The 20,848-nt window shown below is 33.0% G+C and overlaps 1 protein-coding gene across 1 annotated transcript in view; it reads left to right on the top strand.

Annotated features, from left to right (window-relative positions):
* DIAPH3 (diaphanous related formin 3) overlaps positions 1-20,848 on the top strand; it is a 569,503-nt gene that overhangs the window by 387,993 nt on the left and 160,662 nt on the right. Inside the window, exon 25 of the mRNA XM_059903469.1 lies at positions 8,521-8,656. Coding sequence (XP_059759452.1) covers positions 8,521-8,656 — 136 coding nt within the window. The remainder of the gene's footprint in view (positions 1-8,520; positions 8,657-20,848) is intronic.

Raw genomic sequence — 20,848 nt, 5'->3', positions numbered from 1 at the left:
ATGCAAAAATGAACCTACAGGAAAATTATTAAAAATAAGAAATTTTATCAATGGTATGTATAGAATCAACTACATTTTTTACACATTAGTTACAAAATATTGAAAAATCATAATTTAAAAAAAACACATCATTTATAAGAAATAGGAAGAGAAGATACAGACAATAAATCTAACAAAAGATGTCCAAGACCTGAATGGGGTAAATTCTAAGTTTTTTTCAATAGACTTTTAAAATGAAACTTAATGGAGAGCCACATCATGTTCATAAATAGAAAGATTCAATATTGATATAAAGATATTGATATAAAGATATCAATTCTCAATTAATCTACAGAATCAGCAATTCTGTTCAAAATCCTAATAAGCTTTTTCAAAACGCTTAATAAGTCTATTCTGAAATATAGATGACAAAGCAAAGGCCCAAGAATAGTGCAGTCATTTCTAAGAAAGAAAAGGAAGAAGAAAAAAAAGATATAAGCTATCATAATTAAGACAGAGTGTTATTGGTGCAAACATGGATACATTGATCAAATGTACTAAAACAGTCCCAAAACATCAGCATGTATATGGACACTTGAAATCCAGAAGAGATGGCTTTGTAGATCAGTGGGGGAAAGGATAGGCTACTTGTGAAATTGTTAAGGGTCAACTCATTTTTCATATGAAAAAATTAAATCGGATTCCCAGCTCATTTTATTCACAACTGTATTCACAAATGTTGATCCCAGTTAAATAAAGTAGGTACTGAAATGTGAACATCATTTAAAATTTTAAGAAGAGAATATGGAGGAATATTGTTGTCTTTGATGTAGGGAAGGATTTCTTAAATAATATATTAAAGGTATCAACAATAAGGGAAAAGAGATTTTTGACTACTACATAAATTTGAGGACTTCTGTTTACTGCAAGACAACATACATAAAGTACAATGACATTTACAATCCAGGATATATTTAAAAAGCATAAAGCTAACAAAAGATTAGTATCCAGAATATTTAAAGAACCACAGTCATTAAGAAATTGATAACCTAATGGAATAGTGGATAAGAGATAGGAATAGGCATTTCATAGAATAGGAAATACAAATATTTTATAAACATGTGAGAAAATACTTAAATTAATAACCATAGATATACAAGTTAAAAGCATGATGTGATACTATTATATTATATTATATGGCAGGTATATACCTGCCATATAGGTAAAAACTGATGATAACAGTCTTGGTGAGTATGTAGGCTATGGTTATGTACTGATGGTGGGGGTGTACTTTGGCTCAACCACTTTGAAAACACTTTCACATCACCTAGTGAGACTGAAGACAGCCCTCTCCTTTCATTCATCAGTTGTGCTCCTATCCTAGAAAGCAGTGGCTTTCAAACTATTTGACCCTAACCCACATTGTAAAATAATATTTTATAATGGGACCCAGCACTCTTATATTTATATATTTTTTGAACAAAAACAAGCAATACTTATCCTCACTGCTTATGTTATGTTCTAAAGTGTTCTGTTCTCTTTCACTTAAAGAGTATCTGTCAACAATTTCTAAACAGATCTAAGAACCAATGAGAACTGCCATTAGAAAAAACTCTTACACATATACACAGGGAAACATACAAAAATGTTTGTAACTGCGTGGTTCATCATAGCCCCAAATTGGAAACAACCCAAATCCCACTGATAGGAGAATAAATAATGAAACACAGTTTATACATAAAAATATGGATGGATCTTAGAAATATAATGTAGAGTGAAAAAAGCAAGTCATAGAAGTTTACAATAAAGGATAATGCAAATATAAAAAAAACTCAAAGATAACATTTATGATAATAGCCACAATTTATGGAGGATTATACTCTGCAAGACTTCTAAATTTTACATACATACACATACACACATTCATTTAAATTTACTGGCTTTGGGTTATTTTGCTTTCTCTGAGAGAAAATGTGTTGTATAATGCTATAATGTATATTTAAACTAGTTGTGGGAAAGTTCTTGTTATTACATTTAGTTATGAAGAAAACAAACTATAGGAGGAAAACAATTGTGAACTGGTGTATTTTATTTTCTTCCAAAATACACACACATGAACACATACAGACACATGTATATTTGTTAACATATATCTATATATTTTTGTATGTACATTTATTAATATACCTCTGTATATTTTAGAGATATTTTAGAATCTTCTATTACCATAAAAATCACATGAGCCTTAGGAACCCAGGTTAATTATTGGTTATGCCTTTGAAGTGAACAGTCAAAATGTGACTGACGTTTTAAAATCCTCTAGACTGGTAAGCCCATAGATCTTTCAGACAAGAGCATGTACCAGGCTGTGTCTGGAAGTTCTGCAAGCACTCAAAGAATTTGTTTTGGCATTACATAGGTGAAAGTAGTTAGTGGCAGTGCAGTTTATTTACCAACTGACTATATGGAAAACCAGGTCAAGAATAAGTTGATTAAAAAAGAAATTGTTGTCTTATAGCTAACTATGTATATGGCTCACCCTTAACTTTCCTTTCTGGCTTCAAATTTTAGAATTGAAGTAACTAAGAGGCAATTATATCTAGAGTAATGCGGTTTTCTAAACTTTTCTGTTTTAGGCTGCTTCTACTTCTCAAAATTTAGGATAAAAGAAAACTCCAAATTACTATTTGAACTGAGATAGTATTTTCAGACTAACTGCCTATTTCTGTGCTGTCTGTTGGTATTTTTCCAGCTAAAATTCTTCTAATAGTTATAATGTTCGAATAAGATACATTTTCAATGAGATAGGCTTTTAAATGAGACTCTATAGTGCATTTTCCATAAAACAGAATAGCTTTAAGAACTACTTCAGACCTTATTTCTAAAGGTAAACATTATTTTTATAGATTCTAAGAAGTAAATTTGACTTTTTATTGCCCAATGGAATACTAAAAGGGTGTGGCACTTATATCTGGCAATAGGTGATCTATTCAATGTTCTCATTGAAATGCATCCAGTCATTAAAGTAGAAAATTCACATCTGGAAATTGTATGCTTTAATAAGTTTGAAAAATAAGCTACATGATATATTTTTTATCTATTACCCGTTCCTCTTACTCATTTCCCTCAAACAAGAAATAAGCTTTGATTCCCAAATATTTGCCTATCCTTTGTCCTCCACAATCCACCTTTCCTTTCCCATCTCCCTTATACATACATACACGGGTGCACATGCACACACACATACAGATATACACACTTGTCTGTGAGACCACACTTCTTTTCTTTTCTTTTTAATAGATCTTTATTGGAGTATAATTGCTTCACGATACTGTGTTAGTTTCTGTTGCACAACAAAGCGAATCAGCCATATGCATATACATGTCCCCATATCCCCTCCCTCTTAAGCCTCCTCCCTATCTCACCATCTAGGTCTTCGCAAAGCACTGAGCCGAGCCTATCTCCCTGTGCTATGCTGCTGCTTCCCACGAGCCAACTATTTTCCATTTGGTAGTGTATATGTCTATGCTACTCTCACTTTGCTTCAGTTTCACCCTCCCACCCCGTTTCCTTAAGTCCCTTTTCTATGTCTACCTCTTTATTGCTGCCTTGCAACTAGGTTCATCAATACCATGGTTTTTATTGTTTGTTTGTTTGTTTTTTAGATTCCATATATATGTGTTAGCATACGGTATTTGTTTTTCTCTCTCTGACTTACTTCACTCTGTATGGCAGACTGTAGGTCCATCCACCTCAGTACAAATAACTCAGTTTCATTTCTTTTTATGGCTGAGTAATATTCCCTTGTATATATATATATATATATATATATATATGCCACATCTTCTTTATCCATTCATCTGTCAATGGACACTTAGGTTGCTTCCATGTCCTGGCTATTGTAAATAGTGATTCAGTGAACATTGTGGTACATGTCTCTTTTTGAATTATGGTTTTCTCAGGATATGTGCCCAGTACTGGGATTGGTGGGTCATATGGTAGTTCTATTTTTAGTTTTTTAAGGAAACTCCATAATGTTTTCCATAGTGGTTGTATCAATTTACATTCCCACCAACAGTGCAAGAGGGTTCCCTTTTCATTGCACCCTTTCCAGCATTTATTGTTTCTAGATTTTTTTGATAATGGCCATTCTGACCGGCGTGGGTTGATACCTCATTGTAGTTTTGATTTGCATTTCTCTAATAATTAGTGATGTTGAACATCTTTTCATGTGCCTCTTGGCCATCTGTATGTCTTCCTTGGTGAAATGTATGTTTAGGTCTTCCGCCCATTTTTTAACTGGATTGTTTGTTTTTTTGATATTGAGCTCCATGAGCTATTTGTATATTTTGGAGATTAATCATTTGTCTATTATTTCATTTACAAATATTGTCTCCCATTCTGAGGGTTGTCTTTTTGTCTTGTTTATGTTTCCTTTGCTGTGCAAAAGCTTTTAAGTTTAATTAAGTCCCATATGTTTATTTTTCTTTTTATTTCTGTTACTCTAGGGGGTGGGTTAAAAAGATCTTGCTGTGGTTTATGTCAAAGAGTGTTTTTCCTATGTTTTCCTCTAAGAGTTTTATAGTGTCTGGTCTTACATTTAAGTCCTTAATCCATTTGGAGTTTACATTTAAGTCTTTAATCCATTTGGAGTTTATTTTTGTGTATGGTGTTAGGGAGTGTTCTAATTTCATTCTTTTACATGTAGCTGTCCAGTTTTCCCAGCACCACTTATTGAAGAGGCTGTCTTTTCTCCATTGTATTTTCTTGCCTCCTTTGATGTAGATTAGGTGCCCATATGTGCGTGGGTTTATCTCTGGGCATTCTATGCTGTACCATTGATCTATATTTCTGTTTTTGTACCAGAACCATACTGTATTACTGTAGCTTTGTGGTATAGTTTGAAGTTGGGGAGCCTGATTCCTCCAGCTCCATTTTTCATTCTCAAGATTGCTTTGGCTATTCGGGGTCTTTTGTGTTTCCATATGAACTGTAAAATTTTTTGTTCTAATTCTGTGAAGAATTCCATTGGTAGTTTGATAGGGAGTGCATTGAATCTGTAGATTGCTTTGGGTAGTATAGTCATTTTCACAATACTGATTGTTGCAGTCCAAGAACATGGTATATTCCTCCATCTGTTTATGTCATCTTTGATTTCTTTCATCAATGTTTTATAGTTTTCTGAGTACAAGTCTTTCGCCTCCTTAGACAGGTTTATTCCTAGATATTGTATTCTTTTTGTTGCAATGGTAAGTGGGAGTGTTTCCTTAATTTCACTTTCTGATTTTTTGTTGTTGGTGTATAGGAATGCCAGAGATTTTGTGCATTAATTTAGTATCCTGCAACCTTACCAAATTCATTGATTAGTTCTAGTAGTTTTCTGGTGGCACGTTTAGGATTTTCTATGTATAATATCATGTCATCGGCAAACAGTGATAGTCTTTCTTCTTCTTTTCCAACTTGTATTCCTTTTATTTCTTTTTCTTCTCTGATTGCTGTGGCTAGAACTTCCAAAACTATGTTGAATAATAGTGGCGAGAGTGGACATTCTTGTCTTCTTCCTGATCTTAGTGAAAATGCTTTCAGTTTTTCACCATTGAGTATGATGCTTATTGTGGGTGTGTCATATATGGCCTTTATTATGTTGAGGTAGGTTCCCTCTATGCCCACTTTCTGGAGAGTTTTTATCATAAATCGGTGTTGAATTTTGTCAAAAGCTTTTTCTGCATCTATTGAGATGATCATACAGTTTTTATTCCTTAATTTGTTAATGTGGTATATCACATTGATTGATTTGCGTATATTGAAGAATCCTTGCATCCCTGGGATAAATCCCACTTGATCATGGTGTATGATCCTTTTAATGTGCTGTTGGATTCTGTTTGCTAGTATTTTGTTCAGGATTTTTGCACCTATGTTCATCAGTGATATTGGTCTATAATTTTCTTTTTTTGTGATTTCTTTTCTGGTTTTGGTATCAGAGTGATGGTGGCTTTGTAGAATGAATTTGGGAGTGTTTCTCCATCTGCAGTTTTTCAGAAGAATTTGAGAAGGATCGGTGTTAGGTCTTCTCTAAACGTTTGATAGAATTCGCCTGTAAAGCCATCTGGTCCTGGACTTTTGTTTGTTGGAAGATTTTTAATTACGGTTTCAATTTCATTACTTGTGGTAGGTCTGCTTATATTTTCTAATTCTTCCTGCTTCAGTCTTGGAAAATTCTACCTTTCTAAGAATTTGTCCATTTATTCATGGTTGTCCATTTTATAGGTTGCCTTCTCTTTTCCTAACTTATGTTGACTTTTTAGCAGCCGTCATCTTATAGGTGGTGCTTAACGTATCATCAATATGAAGCCATATGGTGGAAAAAATATAAACTGTAGATAGCTTTCAAGTCTTGCTTCTGCCTCTTACTTTCATTGTAGTGAACAAGCACACAATCATTCTAAGTCAGAATGGAGGATGCAGATTCCATTTTGAGGAAAGGAGGGATTGCATATTAAAATATGTATTATTGCAGCTGGTATTTCATAGCTTAGCAGTAATATTTAGTGTTACTATATATCATGAACTGTGAAGAGTCTGAGAATTTATCAAAGTTTCATGATTTCCATAGTTTCGTGGATGTTGGTAAAGACAAAAGACCATGGGGTCAGAAACGAAGAATGGTTTATTACAGCACTAGTCATAGCTAGAGTAAATAATTTCGTAGATTCCTGATCTCAGGTTCGCACAGGGCAATGTGAAGAGGGCTGGGTTTAATACCTACACACATAGTGCTTTGTATTACTCGAAGGAAATCCTGAATTTAGGGAACCCAATCTTTTTTCAGAATTAGTAAGACTATTTGACCTTCGCCCCAGTTTATCATACTGGACAGTAAACAAATCCATTTGCTTAAGAGGTAGACACTACCTCTATCTTCCAAGAGTGTTCATTATATAAATATCTTTGAAAAGATAGTTTGGAACAAAGGTGCTTCATTAGTACTTGTATCTTAGAGTACTTAGTTTTGCACTCTCTTACTTGAAAGTCTTTAGTTGTTTCCTCCTTCCTTGAAGGAAACTCTAACCCCCCCTATCTTGCTCTAGAAGATCCTAAATGATCAGGCCCCAGCATATCTTCTGACCTTATCTAACACCACCATACTGGCCTCTTTCTTCTCTCTCCAACCCACCAACAACCTTTGCATTTGTTTTTTCCCAGATCATTATCTGGGTAGCTCCTTGACTTTGAGCTTGAATCAAATCAGAGAGGGAGGCCTTATCTGACCACCTAATGTAAGTTAACTGTCCAGGCATTCTATCACATCATTCTTTTAATTTTTTTTGTAGTACTATATTTATTAAAGATTTTAATTGTTTATCGTCTGTCTTTGCCTCCTGTCCCACCCTATCACACAGAATGTAAACTTGTTTTAGAACTATATCTCTATTTCCCAAGTCTTTAGGTTAGTACCATTTACTATTCAGTCTCTCAGTAAATGTTTATTGCATGGATGGATGGATGGATGAGTCTAATATTCCCTCTATTCTGTGCTTTTTTTCCTCCTTTTTTCTTTGCAATTTTCCTTTTATTGTTTTGATCAATAATACTAAACTTTATTTTATTTCTAATGAAGAACTTGCATTATCCCTAGGGTAAAGAGAAAAAAAAAGAATATTATAGTAAAGAAGAAATTAAAGACTCCCCCCAAAACAACATGCCGCCTACTTGTTAAAGTTTAATTATATACTTTTCTACTTAATTCTATTAGTGATAAACTAGCAATTAGATAACCTGTTTGGATTCATTGGTACTGAGAATATGGTCTCCACAGGAGAGTGTAATATGATGCCATGCTGTTTGTTGGCACTTTGAAAAATCTATGATTACCTGCTAATTCCCACAGATGCCACTTGAGTGGCATTTCTTGATTTGCATAAAACTTTAAAAAATAAGAAAGTAACTAATCACATATCTATTGAGATCTTCTTATGGTTCACATGTCATTATTGGTTTTGATGAACAGTCAGAGGGCCTGACTTAGAAATGCCAAATATTTCTTTAGTCATCCTTATGACACTTCTCTCTGTATGAAAGAAATTGTTAAACGATGGTTTGTAATATAAGGTAGCCATTACAAAATTTCAGCTCTTTTCTATCATTTCTTCTGTGATTATTTTTCTTGTACCCAATAGTTTACTTAGCAGAGGAGGTATGGGAGACTAATACATTTCCTAGACACTCTTTTGGAAGTATGTATAGGAAAATGGTTTTGCTTTGTAAATTAAATGCTCTTTTATCTTTAGTTTCTGTCTTCCTTCTCTTAGTTGATTTCACTAACATGCAGGTGCTTTAAACATAACAGTTATATTTTTACATACATAACACATTTAACAAAGGTTCATGTGCTAATATTTTAAAAGATTGTGTTACTAATATAAGAAGTAGTCATTACTTAAAGGACATTTAATCACAATTCTACAGATTAATAATTTTCCATTTTCTTTGTGGAATCACTGTGGTTAATATTGATCATTTTCCAAAATTTGTTTGTAATAGCAAGCAATGAAGGAGAATTTCAAAAAAAGAGAAGCAGAGGAAAAAGAAAAACGTGCCAGGATAGCCAAAGAATTGGCAGAGAAGGAAAGACTTGAACGCCAACAAAAGAAAAAACGCCTGTTAGAAATGAAGACTGGTGAGTACTATCAAATTTGCTATTTATACTGTGTACACCAAGATTAATATGGGTTACTTTATCAGCAGTTTAATATACTTCTGTGAAAAAGGAAGACATGATCACTTATTTGCATAGCTAAACAGTAGAGCAATTCTTTCTTTTATGGGCTTTCCCCACTTTAGTTTACTAACAAGTAGTGTTTTCATTCTGACATTGGTCATAGGTGATTTTGGTCCTCTGGTGTACTGTTGTAGTTCCATTATATTAGCAGTTCTTTGGCTACTACTTAAATAACCAATCTGCAATAATTTATGTCAGTGAATAAATTAACTATAGGAAACTGTGGGAAATTCTTTGGGACAAGTAATCTGTTTTCTTTAACAAAATACTCTTAAGGAAGGGGAAAATATGATGGAGGGGAAACTTACTGATTAAAAGAGACTTAAAGAGACATATCGACTAATTGTAATAAATGAAACTTATATATACTCCAATCCAAACAAATGTGGAAAAAAGTAGTCTGAAAAATTTGAATGCTTTATTTTTTCTTGTAAACATGACAACATTGTTGTGAATATGTTTTAAAGTCTCTTTTAGAGACTCGTACTGAAATTTTATAGATGAAAAGATATTATATCTGGGATTTCAGTCAAAATAGCCTGGCATGACTGGAAAGTAGGCAGGTGTATAGATGACACAAGATTGGCTATAAATAATACTTGGTAAAGTTGGGTGATGGGTACTTGGAGGGTAGGGTGTGTTCACTATACCATTTTCTCTACTTTTATATTTTGAAATTTTCTGTTTTTTTTAAATTTATTTATTTTGTTTATTTATTTTTGGCTGTGTTGGGTCTTTGTTGCTGCGCACAGGCTTTCTCTAGTTGCCGCGAGCGGGGGCTACTCTTCATTGCGGTGCGGTGGCTTCTCTTGTTGCAGAGCACGGGCTCTAGGCACGCGGGCTTCAGTAGTTGTGATACATGAGCTCAGTAGTTGTGGCTCACGGGCTCTAGAGCGCAGGCTGAGTAGTTGTGGCACACTGGCTTAGTTGCTGTGCGGCATGTGGGATCTTCCTGGACCAGGGATCGAACCTGTGTCACCTGCATTGGCAGGTGGATTCGTATCCACTGCACCACTAGGGCAGTCCCTGAAATTTTCTTTATTAAAACGTTCTTGGAAAAAATTTAAAAGAAAAAGTAGAAAAACTACTGTTTTACAGAGACGTATATGTATATTTTCTGAAGCTAAAAGTTACCACTAAGTTAGAAGCAAAAGAATTAAGTAAATTGTAGTTATATTTTTACCCCCTCAAAATTCTGTCTCTTCCACCTCCAAGCCACTAAGGATTGCAGAAGACTTTAATTAAAATCCATCAACTTCACTGCTCAATTACCATAGTTTACAACTCAGGGCTGCAAATTCACCTAAGGTTTCCCTGGGGTAAACTGAGATGCCTTTTTTGCCTTCTTTACTTTCACTTTTACAGACATATTTTATCTTTAATAAAGCAAGCTGAGTAGCTTAATGTATTGTACATGTTTCTTCTAGGGGAAAAAATTATCCAAGCACAATTTCTTGTTCATAGGAGTACATTTGAAATTCAGGAAGTGTTCTCAGAAATATCTTAAAGTGTTAACAAAATGGAGATCAGGAAAACTTAGCACTGATTTTTAAAAGAAACTTCTGGACACCTTTTAAAAATAATATATTACTGCCTAATTTACCAGACATTCTGATATTTGAACATTAGCTCATTTAGTGTTGGTTAACAAGTCATCTAGATGAGTTACTTGATGGTAGATTGGCTGTGTACTGTTTGTGGGTTTTACCTAAGGGTCTGTCACACAGAGCCTTTTTAGCAATCAGTCTGGAAAGTTGAAACCTGACAGGAAGCAAAAATTTTAATGAAACCTCACATCCAATGTAATCTTAATAATGTTTTCATTTAAAGGAAGTTTCCATTTTTAAAAATAACTAAGTTTATTTTATTTTCCAATTTGAAAATAATATTTTCATGTTATAGAAAATCACCTAAAAAGTAGTGGATCAAAGACCATTATCCATAATCCAAAGAATCACTGTTAATATTTTGACACATTTTTCCTTCAGTTTTAAAAGCTTGTACCTTTTAACAACGTGAGTTTAGTGTCTCACATTACCTTGCTGAACTTCCTGAATGTTTCATGTGTTACGTAACTTGTGATTTGTAATTTGTAATTTGTAATATCTATGTCGTTGCCTCCACTGGCTATACCACGTCACATTAGTCAATGTGAGGTCATAGAACAATAGTTATTTCCAACTTTTCAGTGTGATATTTATTTATGCATAACTAATTGAAAATGTTTGTAATTATTAGAATATGGAATAGAAAAGGGTAAATATTTTTAAGACTTTTGGTGCACGTTACCAAATTGATTTCCAGAAGTATTATTCTAATTTCACCAACTTTTAACGTTTAGTTTATGAATGTGTCTTAGTTGAGTATTCTCATTTTTTAAGGTTTTTGTTAATTTAATAGATTAAAAAGTTGTATTTTATTATCTTCACTTGCATTTCTTTGAATATTACTGAATCTGGACATTTTTTCAAGTGTTCATGGTGCATTTGTATATCCTCCTTGGTGAATTGTGTTGTCTTAGTCTTTTTCCTAATTGATTTATGTGTTAGCTTATTATGCATCAATATTTACCTTTTAAGTAGATTTCCTCAATTTGGCTTTTTATTTTTATATCTTGACATGTGTTTCTTTTTATGTAATGTTTTATTATAATCTTTGTTTTTGTGATTTTTTTTCTATCATCTTTAGGTTTAGAAAATCATCCCTTCAGCAATTTCATATTCTGCTTCAATCTTTTTTTAGTTTAAGTTATTCATAATACTATTCTGCTCCATTTATTTGTAATTCTTTCTTAGTCATTCATATATTTGATGTATAATTTTTAATATACTAGGGTCTGTTTCTGAATTCTATCAAAACTGTTCTAAAATTTGATGATCAATTATGGCTAATAGCTGGTTTATGTTGTTTTCAGATAGGTAATTTTATGTTGAGGTTGTTACTTTTCTATTCTCAATTATTAAAATAAATTTGAATACTTTTGATTTTTCAAATAAATTTAAGGAAAGTTTTCTATTACATCTTTGGTAAATTGGAGCTCATCTTATTTGACCTATTGGATTATTTTATGAAATTTTTCTATACTATCTCTTCCCAAACATGGTCTGGAAATTATCGTAGATGGGTTTCAAATAAATGTAAGGCTCTCACTTGATGGGAGCTCCCAAAGCCTTTATATGCTGAGGTCCATATGTACCATACATTTTGACATTTTCCGGGAGAGTATTCTTCAAAGGATAGTCTGGCTGACATTGATTTATATAAACAATATTAAATAAATAATTTAATACTATATATTATGTGAATATTTTAATAGATTTAATCAATCATTTGATAAAAGATCATACAGCATTTGATACAATAGAAAGCTATGATGCAGTTCTTTTGAAAATTTTGGAAATCAACTTTGAATTATTTTCCTGTAGACTGTAGAATTTTAAAGAATTTAGGGCTATATCCCAAATTTCATAGCACCTAAATATATAATTTTCTCACCAAAGTAAAAGACCTCTTCTAAAATCCCAGTAAATGATGATTATTCTGAATGGTCTTTAATTTTCCTTTAACCATAACATGATTATTAGCATAGAAAAACAAAATATTCAGTCTCAGTATTAATGTAGTTGTTATAGCCAAGTAAGTCATATAAGAATCAAATATATTATTATTTGTTGATACCTTTTTTCATGTTTAAAAATAGTACTGTTTTAAAAATAGTACAAATATGAAGTCACCTTTTTCTTTCCATATTAGATGTAGAACATACTTTTTGTCAATACATTATATTATTATGAAAAATATAATTGCTGTGGTCTTCCATTATTATTTTATTGGTATAGAAAAAATTAATAGCTAGGCCACTTTTGTTTCTTTTATTCATCAACAGTTTTTTTTTTTCCTATATGCTGTGATTGCAGTGATAAATAAGGATAAATAAGATTTCTGCTGTGATGAAGTTTAAAATTATAATGAGTGAATCAGACAACCACATATGTAAGATAATTTCAGATTATAAAAAGCTATGAGAAGTAAAGTAAGACAGGATAATGAGATGAAAATAGAGACTGGCTGTGTTGGTGTGTGCTGGAGATGAAATTTGGTCTTCAAAACTAAAGAGAATATTAATGTATATCAAACTTATTCATTTAAAATATTGGTTATAAAACTCCTTATAAACTGATAGGATAACCAGGCTCATGTATATTTACTATGCTATATATGCTAATAGTGTGAAGTTTTTAAACATCTTATTGTGAGGATCAGCTAAAACTTTATATTATTTTTCTTTCTGGGTGTTATATTTTCATACAGAATATAGTATTGCTCTAATCTTTGTAGAAGTTGTTGCCCTGGCTTTCTTCAAAAGAATGTAGAAGGGCAAATTGTTGAATTTATAGTAGTGCTTTGTCACCTCTCTGGACCAGGAACTTCTTGTTTTTTCTTATTTCTGTATGTAGAACACATACCCCTGAATGATAGAGAAGGAGAAAAATCTTCACATAACCCTACCCTAAACCCACAGGAAGCTTCCTTCCATATATTTTCATGACTTTAGCATTTTCACCATACACATAAGAACTGTGTTTTTTCACAGATGTACAAATTCTTGTACCATCACCCGAGGCAATAGAGTAAATTCAATCCCTGCTCTTTCTTATCCATCATAAATCACTACTTGCCCTTGGCAAGACAGCAAGCAACTATTTTCAAGTCTACTATTTATTATCACTATCATTTCAGAATTTTTTTTTGTTAGTAGAATGAAAATAAACATGGGTTAATGGGATGTTTCCCTAAGAAGAAAAATGAAGCATTAAAAATCCTTTTGAGCAGCAAAACTAAGAAGCACAGCATCTTGTATTATGTAATGGCATTAAAAGGTCATTTGTCTCATTTTTGTTTTCTTTAAAAATGATGAACCTGGAGGTCTCTTAAATATTCACATATGCAGTTGTAGATATTTCTGTTGAATGATTTGGTATTACATTAAACAAACAAGCAAATTAACTACATTTTCATGATGTCCTTGTTTAATTGGTTGAATTTTGAATACATTCTCTGAGGTTGATGTTTAAATTTGAATTATTTTTATTTAGAAGATACTGAAAGTATTAAATATCTGATGTAGAAATTAGTAAGTATAGACAGTGAAATTTATTTAAAGTGTGTAGCTATCCTTATGTGTGATCATTTCTAGTAAGACAGATAGTGATTTTATGTGATTATGTACAACTTTTTCAAAGCTGCACTTCTGTCTCTTAATCATGGAAACGAATAGGGCGTTTGATAATAGAATTCAAATATTATGCTTTAAGACTTCCTGAGTCTGTAAGTTGATTCACTTAATTTTTAAATAGCACATCAGAATGGTTTGAAATGGACCCAATGTTGTATAATTATGTTTTGTGAAGGAGGTAAACAAGAGCTTATTTAATGGAGCAATAAAAACTATATGAGCAGCTTCTATATTTTAGTCTTTAGATTACAATTTATTATTTATTAGACTTAAATGTCTCATTTGGTACAACTTCAGTCTATTAAATAAAGAGATAATTAGCTTTTAGAAATCTGTTGTTTACCCACATGGCCAAAACTGCTCCTTTGTTTTCCATTCTGCAATTTAGAATAACTAAGCAATTAGGCCTCCATTTTAGAGGAAATACATATTACAGAAATACTACTTGGGAATGTCTCTGCCAGTCTCAAAGTTATGCAATTAATGTGTGTACTTGCTTTCAAAGGCTTGACAATTACCCTGTCCTCTACATATATCATAAAACTTAGATTATTTTCCATAATTGCATATATTCTAGTTTTATAGAGTAGTGCTTTCAGTTTTTTAGCATCTTTTGGCCATTTATGCATATAAAACAGTAGTTTTAATTATTTCTCTACTTAGAAGAATAAATAAATTAGATTTCATTGGCCTTGATTATTTCTCTTTTCTTACCTTCATCTTTTAAGGAATAATAATTATTATTATTATAATAATAATAAAAGCAACAACACCCACTACTTCTACTATCATTACCACTACCACCACCATTTTATGTGTCACATATTATTTGCCGGGCTCTGTATGTGTTCATTATTGTATGTAATAGTTGCAGTGATCTTAGAAGACTATTTTTATCAAAGAGTCAGTTAATTCCTTTTGTACATGGTCACAGTTTTAGCAAGCAGTGAAGCCAAGACTCATGTTTTCTGACCAGAGGTCATGTTTTTATTTTTAGTTCTTTAAATTTTTTTAATTGAACTATGGTTGATTTACAATATTGTGTTATTTCAGGTATACAGCTTTAGATTCTTTTTCATGATAGGTTAATACAAGATATTGAATATAGTTCCCTGTGCTATACAGTAAATCCTTATTATTTATCTATTTTGTATATAGTGGTGTGTAGCTGTTAGTTCCATAATCCTAATTTATCCCTCCCCCTCTCCTTTCCCCTGTGGTAACGATAAGTTTGTTTTCTATGTCTGTGAGTTTCTTTCTGTTTTGTAAATAAGTTGATTTATATTATTTTTTTAGATTTCATCTCTAAGTGATATATTTGTCTCTCTCCATCTGACTTACTTCATTTAATATGATAGTCCCAGAAGTCGTATTTTTAACTATTGTGCTGTTATTCCTTTACCACTGATGACTTAACCATAATGCAGAAAAAAGGGACCAAAACAATTTTAGTAATTGGTGACTGGCACTAGACTATACCTATGTATTGTATACCTTTGTTGAGAATTGTCTTCCCTGAAAACCTGTGAGAGGGACAACTATCTCTTTAGTGCCATATCAATGGATTTAAACTAGATAGCCTCTTCCTTTGTCTTGGGAAGTTTTGAGAGAATTGCCAAATTAGGAATGTTTCCCAAATGTTTCAGATTCTACTTTGATTCTTCTGCTTATCCAAAGGTTTGTATATCCCAATGCCTAGAACTAGCACCTCCCTGCCCCACTTTTTCTTTTTAATTTTTTTATTGAAGTATACTTGATTTACAAGAGGTTTAATTTTTATTTATTTTTATTTTATATTGGAGTATAGTTGATTTACAATGTTGTGTTAGTTTCAGGTGTACAGCAAGGTGATTCAGTTATACATATACATATATCCATTATTTTTCAGATTCTTTTCCCATATAGGTTATTACAGAATATTGACTAGAGCTCCCTGTGCCATACAGTAGGTCCTTGTTGATTATCTATTTTATATATGGTAGTGTGTATATATTAGTCCCAAACTCCTAATTTATCCCTCCCCCCACCCCACATTTCCCCTTTGGTAACCATAGTTTGTTTTTGAAGTCTGTGAGTCTGTTTCGATTTTGTAAATAAGTTCATTTGTATTATTTTTTTTGAATTTCATTTTATTTATTTTTTTACATAGTAGGTTCTTATTAGTTATCTATTATATACATATTAGTGTATATATGTCAATCCCAATCTCCCAATTTATCCCCCCACCCTCACCCGACTGTCCCCCCTTTGCATCCATACATTTGTTCTCTATATCTTTGGCTCTATTTCTGCCTTGCAAACTGGTTCATCTGTACCATTTTTCTAGATTCCACATATATGTGTTAATATAAGATATTTGTTTTTCTCTTTCTGAGTTACTTCACTCTGTATGACAGTCTCTAGGTCCATCCACGTCTCTGCAAATGACCCAATTTCGTTCCTTTTTATGGCTGAGTAATATTCCATTGTATATATGTACCACATCTTCTTTATCCATTCATCTGTCAATGGGCATTTAGGTTGCTTCCATGACCTGGCAATTGTAAATAGTGCTGCAGTGAACATTGGGGCACATGTGTCTTTTTGAATTATGGTTTTCTCTGGGTATATGCCCAGTAGTGGGATTGCTGGGTCATATGGTAATTCTATTTTTAGCTTTTTAAAGAACCTCCATACTGTCCTCCATAGTGGCTGTATCAATTTACATTCTCACCAACAGTGCAAGAGGGTTCCCTTTTCTCCAAACCCTCTCCAGCATTTGTTGTTTGTAGATTTTCTGATGATGCCCATTCTGACCAGTATGAGGTGATACCTCATTATAGTTTTGATTTGCATTTCTCTAATAATTAGTGATGTAGAGCATCTTTTCATACGCCTCTTAGCCATCTGTATGTCTTCTTTGGAGAAATGTCTATTTAGGTCTTCTGCCCCACCCTGCCCCTCTTGAAGGAGGGATTTTTCAATAGTCTAAATAGTTCTGGGCCCAGAGCTCAACATCTCTGAAAGGGGTGAAAATGTCTTCAGTATTTTCACTGTTTGACCCAGGTTAGAAGTTAAGGACCCAGGGAACTTGCAGTATAGTATTTTTGAAAGGGCACAAACACCTTAGTGTGCTTTACTGGAGCACAAATGCCCTGAGACACCCCATCTCCACCCCCATCTCTACCATGTGACTTTTTTTTTTCTGATGGTATTAAGAGACTGAGACCCCATGAATAGTATCAAGGGGTGTCTGGTGGGAAACTTTTCCTAGAGAGTCTCACTAATAGTTATACAGGTTTTCATTTGTGTGCAGGAGTCTCTCACTGGAAAACACAGCTTCAATTTGTGGAAACTCATTTAGAGAATAGCTTTTGTGTGCACTCATAGATGACTTCTCTGTGTAGATGTGCAAGGCTCACATACCATTTTGTCTCCTTCCAAAATGCCCCAGAGAAGAGAAATTAGGAGAGGAGGCTCTCAGACTTCTCCAGCACAACATATCTTGAAACCTTGATTCTTTTTTTTTTTTTTTTTTTTACTTTGAGTTATGTGTGTAGTTCTTTGTTAAACATCATTATGGTACATCCTCACACTGATTGGTTTACTGCTCGTCCAGTATTTAAAAACCATTTTCATTGCCCTTCTTATGAATATTATATAATATTAACTACATGCCAAGTAGAAAATAGACTCCAATTTTTGTTGTTTAGGTTTGTTTTGGAGTGAGAGATTAAATGCCAATCATCGGGGGAAAATCATTTAAATCTTTATTGTATAGCACAGATTTCTTTTATGAATTTTACCAAAGAAATCTTTATATTAACATAACTTATTCATAAATTTTTTTATTACTAAGCCCAGATTCACCCTGTTTATATTCTAGGCAGAAATCATATCAATCAGTACTTTTGATCTTATTACAATATGGAGATGCTATAACTTTGATAACATCAGTTACACTTATTGTACTGTAATTGAGGACTCAGTCACAGTAGCATCTTCTTTGTGTAGAACACTGAGTACTCCTTAGATAACTGTCTCCCTAATCAGTAGTTATTTACACAGTGTACACTTTCCAAGCCAGTGGATTGTTGTCACCATGAGCCCTTCCAAGTCAGATTGTCAGTTCTGAGTGGAATTATTATTTGTATTTGATGGGAAGTTGTTCTCTTCAATTTCAGAGATAGACATTGTATGTTGTCTTATTTCAGGCATAATCACAAATCTCTCTGTCTTTTAACAGACTTATCTTGTTTCTGTAATCTAATGTATTCCCTTTAAACATTTTGTAAACACACACACGTACCAGGGATGGTATAAATTTCACCTTTTTTCCAACTGTTATATATATGTATATATGTGTATGTATGTGTGTGTTTGTGGGTATGTATGTTTGTGTGTGTGTATGTGTGTGTGTATGCTAGTCAAAAAAACTATAGCAACCAATCAGACAAAATTGCAACCAAAACAGAATTGCTTAGGTCCTTCAAGCAGTTAAATATGTCTACATCCCCTTTTATAAGTCAAAAATGCAGGATGCTCTGAAAACCAAAATTTTTAAAGTAACTTTAGTGTCCAAACTGATTTGATGCCAAGTCTGACCTGAACTGATAAGAGGTTCCATCAAATGTGAATATTCTTGCTGCAGAAATAATAAAATTTTTAATTAGAGGATGCTGCTCTAAGTTGCTCTGGGTGTGTTATGATTTTACAGCGTATACACCTTTTTGACCTTTCTACAGTCCGAAAAACTTCAATTCTGAAATATCTGACTGAAAAGGTTACAGATAAGAGACCATGAACTTGAAATTCTCAGTGACTGTCCTCTGTCTCTGTTGAACTGGTTATACTATCCAGTGTACCTCTGGCATAGTTATTCCTGCTTCTCTGAATTTATTTCTGATGTTCTCTCTGCCATAAATACCTTTTCTCTAATTCTTAACTGACTAAATCTAACAAAATGTGATTTAACAATTCTTGCATTCTCCAAAAAGTCTTCTCCTAATATTTGCTCTTGATAATAGTCTATTTTTTATAAACCATTATAGTCTTGCCATATAAATTATGTATAGAATATTTGGTTATCCTCATTTTATTTGCTTTAGTCTTGTGCTTCTAATAGATTGTGCATTTTTCGAGAATATGGCCTTATGCGTTCTTCTCGTAGGACCTAGCACACTGTGTGCACCTAGTAAATACCATGGAAGGCACTCAGAAGATTTGCCAAACAAATGATACATATTTAACTGGCTGAAAGACATCTCTTCCATTTTGTGTTCAGTTGAGCATGTTGTTATTTATATGTAAAGTAAAAATGTAGGTCAAACTACAGCCCTTGAGCCAAATCAGCCTGCACCTCTTTTTGTAAATAAAGTTTTGTTGGAAAATAGACACACTCATTTCTTTACATATTGTCTGTGGCTGCCTTTTTGCTACAAGTGCAGAGTTGAGTAATTGGGACACAGACCATTTGTCCCATATTTGCTATCTGGTCCTTTACAGAAAAAGTTTGCCAACTCCTAATATAAATAATCTATGGAGACTATTCTTTTGAGTTTTATGACACAGAGTAAAAAAATTGTTCTGTTAACTTTTTTCTTATCTTCCTATAGCCAAAGCATGTATTTGCAAAATGGCTGATCTGTGTTGCAAAACGAGGATCTAGTAGTTAAATGAGTAAAAATATTGACAAAAATCATGGTAATTGTTAGGGAAAACTTAATCTTTCAACACACTTCCAACAGCAGAAAATTACCTGACTTTTAGATTCTGTTAATTTGAAATGGAAAATTGTGCAGTTGAACTTTTGAAATGTTAGCAAGAGCCTGGGCTGTCAATTGTTCCAGTAACCAACCTAGCACAACCATTGTGCTCTTATCCTTTTATCCCAGCTTTTGTCCCCAGTATTTCTGTACTATTGTTTGTATATCTTTTGAGATGAAAATATCAATGTGTCAAAAGGTCATGGGAGAGCCAGCTTTCTATTTCTTTATTAATAGACTGTCTCTTTTCTCTTCCTATTTTTGGTCATTTTGACATTAAATCCTTAAAGTTGAAGGAAATCCATTCAGTGGTGTTGAACTTGGTCATGAAGGTTGCTCAAAGTCTGAAGTGATTATCTTGCTGAGTAAAAGAGGAACTCAATAGTATTTGGCTTTTGATGATAAATAAGTATACCCTAGGGCAGACTGGGAAAATTAAGCAGAGAAATTGAATATTTATGTGTTACTTGAAAATGGCATAAATAGGCATTAGTGTTTAGATGAAATTAGACATTATTTTGTGATAGGATTTTAAAATATTGTTTCCTGAATAGCTTCCTTCCTCAGGTACCCAATGTTCTTCAAGAAAATTAGAAGCAGCATAATATTAACGAAGTCAACATCGAGGGCAGCCTTAACACAGGAGAGGATGCCCCAAGGCAGGAAGAATTTGACAAACTAGTGTAATACAGAAAACAGATGACTGACTGTTTTTGGAACAAGCAACTCTTGGGAGACATTACTGGCTAGAGTAAATTGTGTCACCATAGCACTTTCACCAATAATTATCATTAATGGGTAAAAGTGACAGTAATTTTAGTAATATAATCCTTTTAATGTTCATTTTTAAACTATTAGTGGTATTCATGCAGCAACTCTTGCAAAGTGGAAACATTTTTTGTCAAATTAGTGTTGAGTCAGAGGCTCCATCACTAACTTTCAAGAGGGTTGTGTAAAGGATCACTGCATTAGGAGGCTGGATAGTTTCCCTCCAAAGTCATTCCCACTCTGACTCTTTGACTTGCCGTTAGTTCTAACCTTCTAGATGTGCAACAGTTCCTGTTTTTAAGCTAACTGCAGAATAGCCTTCAAATGTCATAAAGTCAAGAA

The sequence above is a fragment of the Balaenoptera ricei genome, chromosome 18 (genome assembly GCF_028023285.1).
Source record: "Balaenoptera ricei isolate mBalRic1 chromosome 18, mBalRic1.hap2, whole genome shotgun sequence".
Taxonomy (NCBI): domain Eukaryota; kingdom Metazoa; phylum Chordata; class Mammalia; order Artiodactyla; family Balaenopteridae; genus Balaenoptera; species Balaenoptera ricei.
The sequence above is the reverse complement of the archived record's forward strand: the minus strand, read 5'-3'. Positions and strand labels throughout refer to the sequence as shown.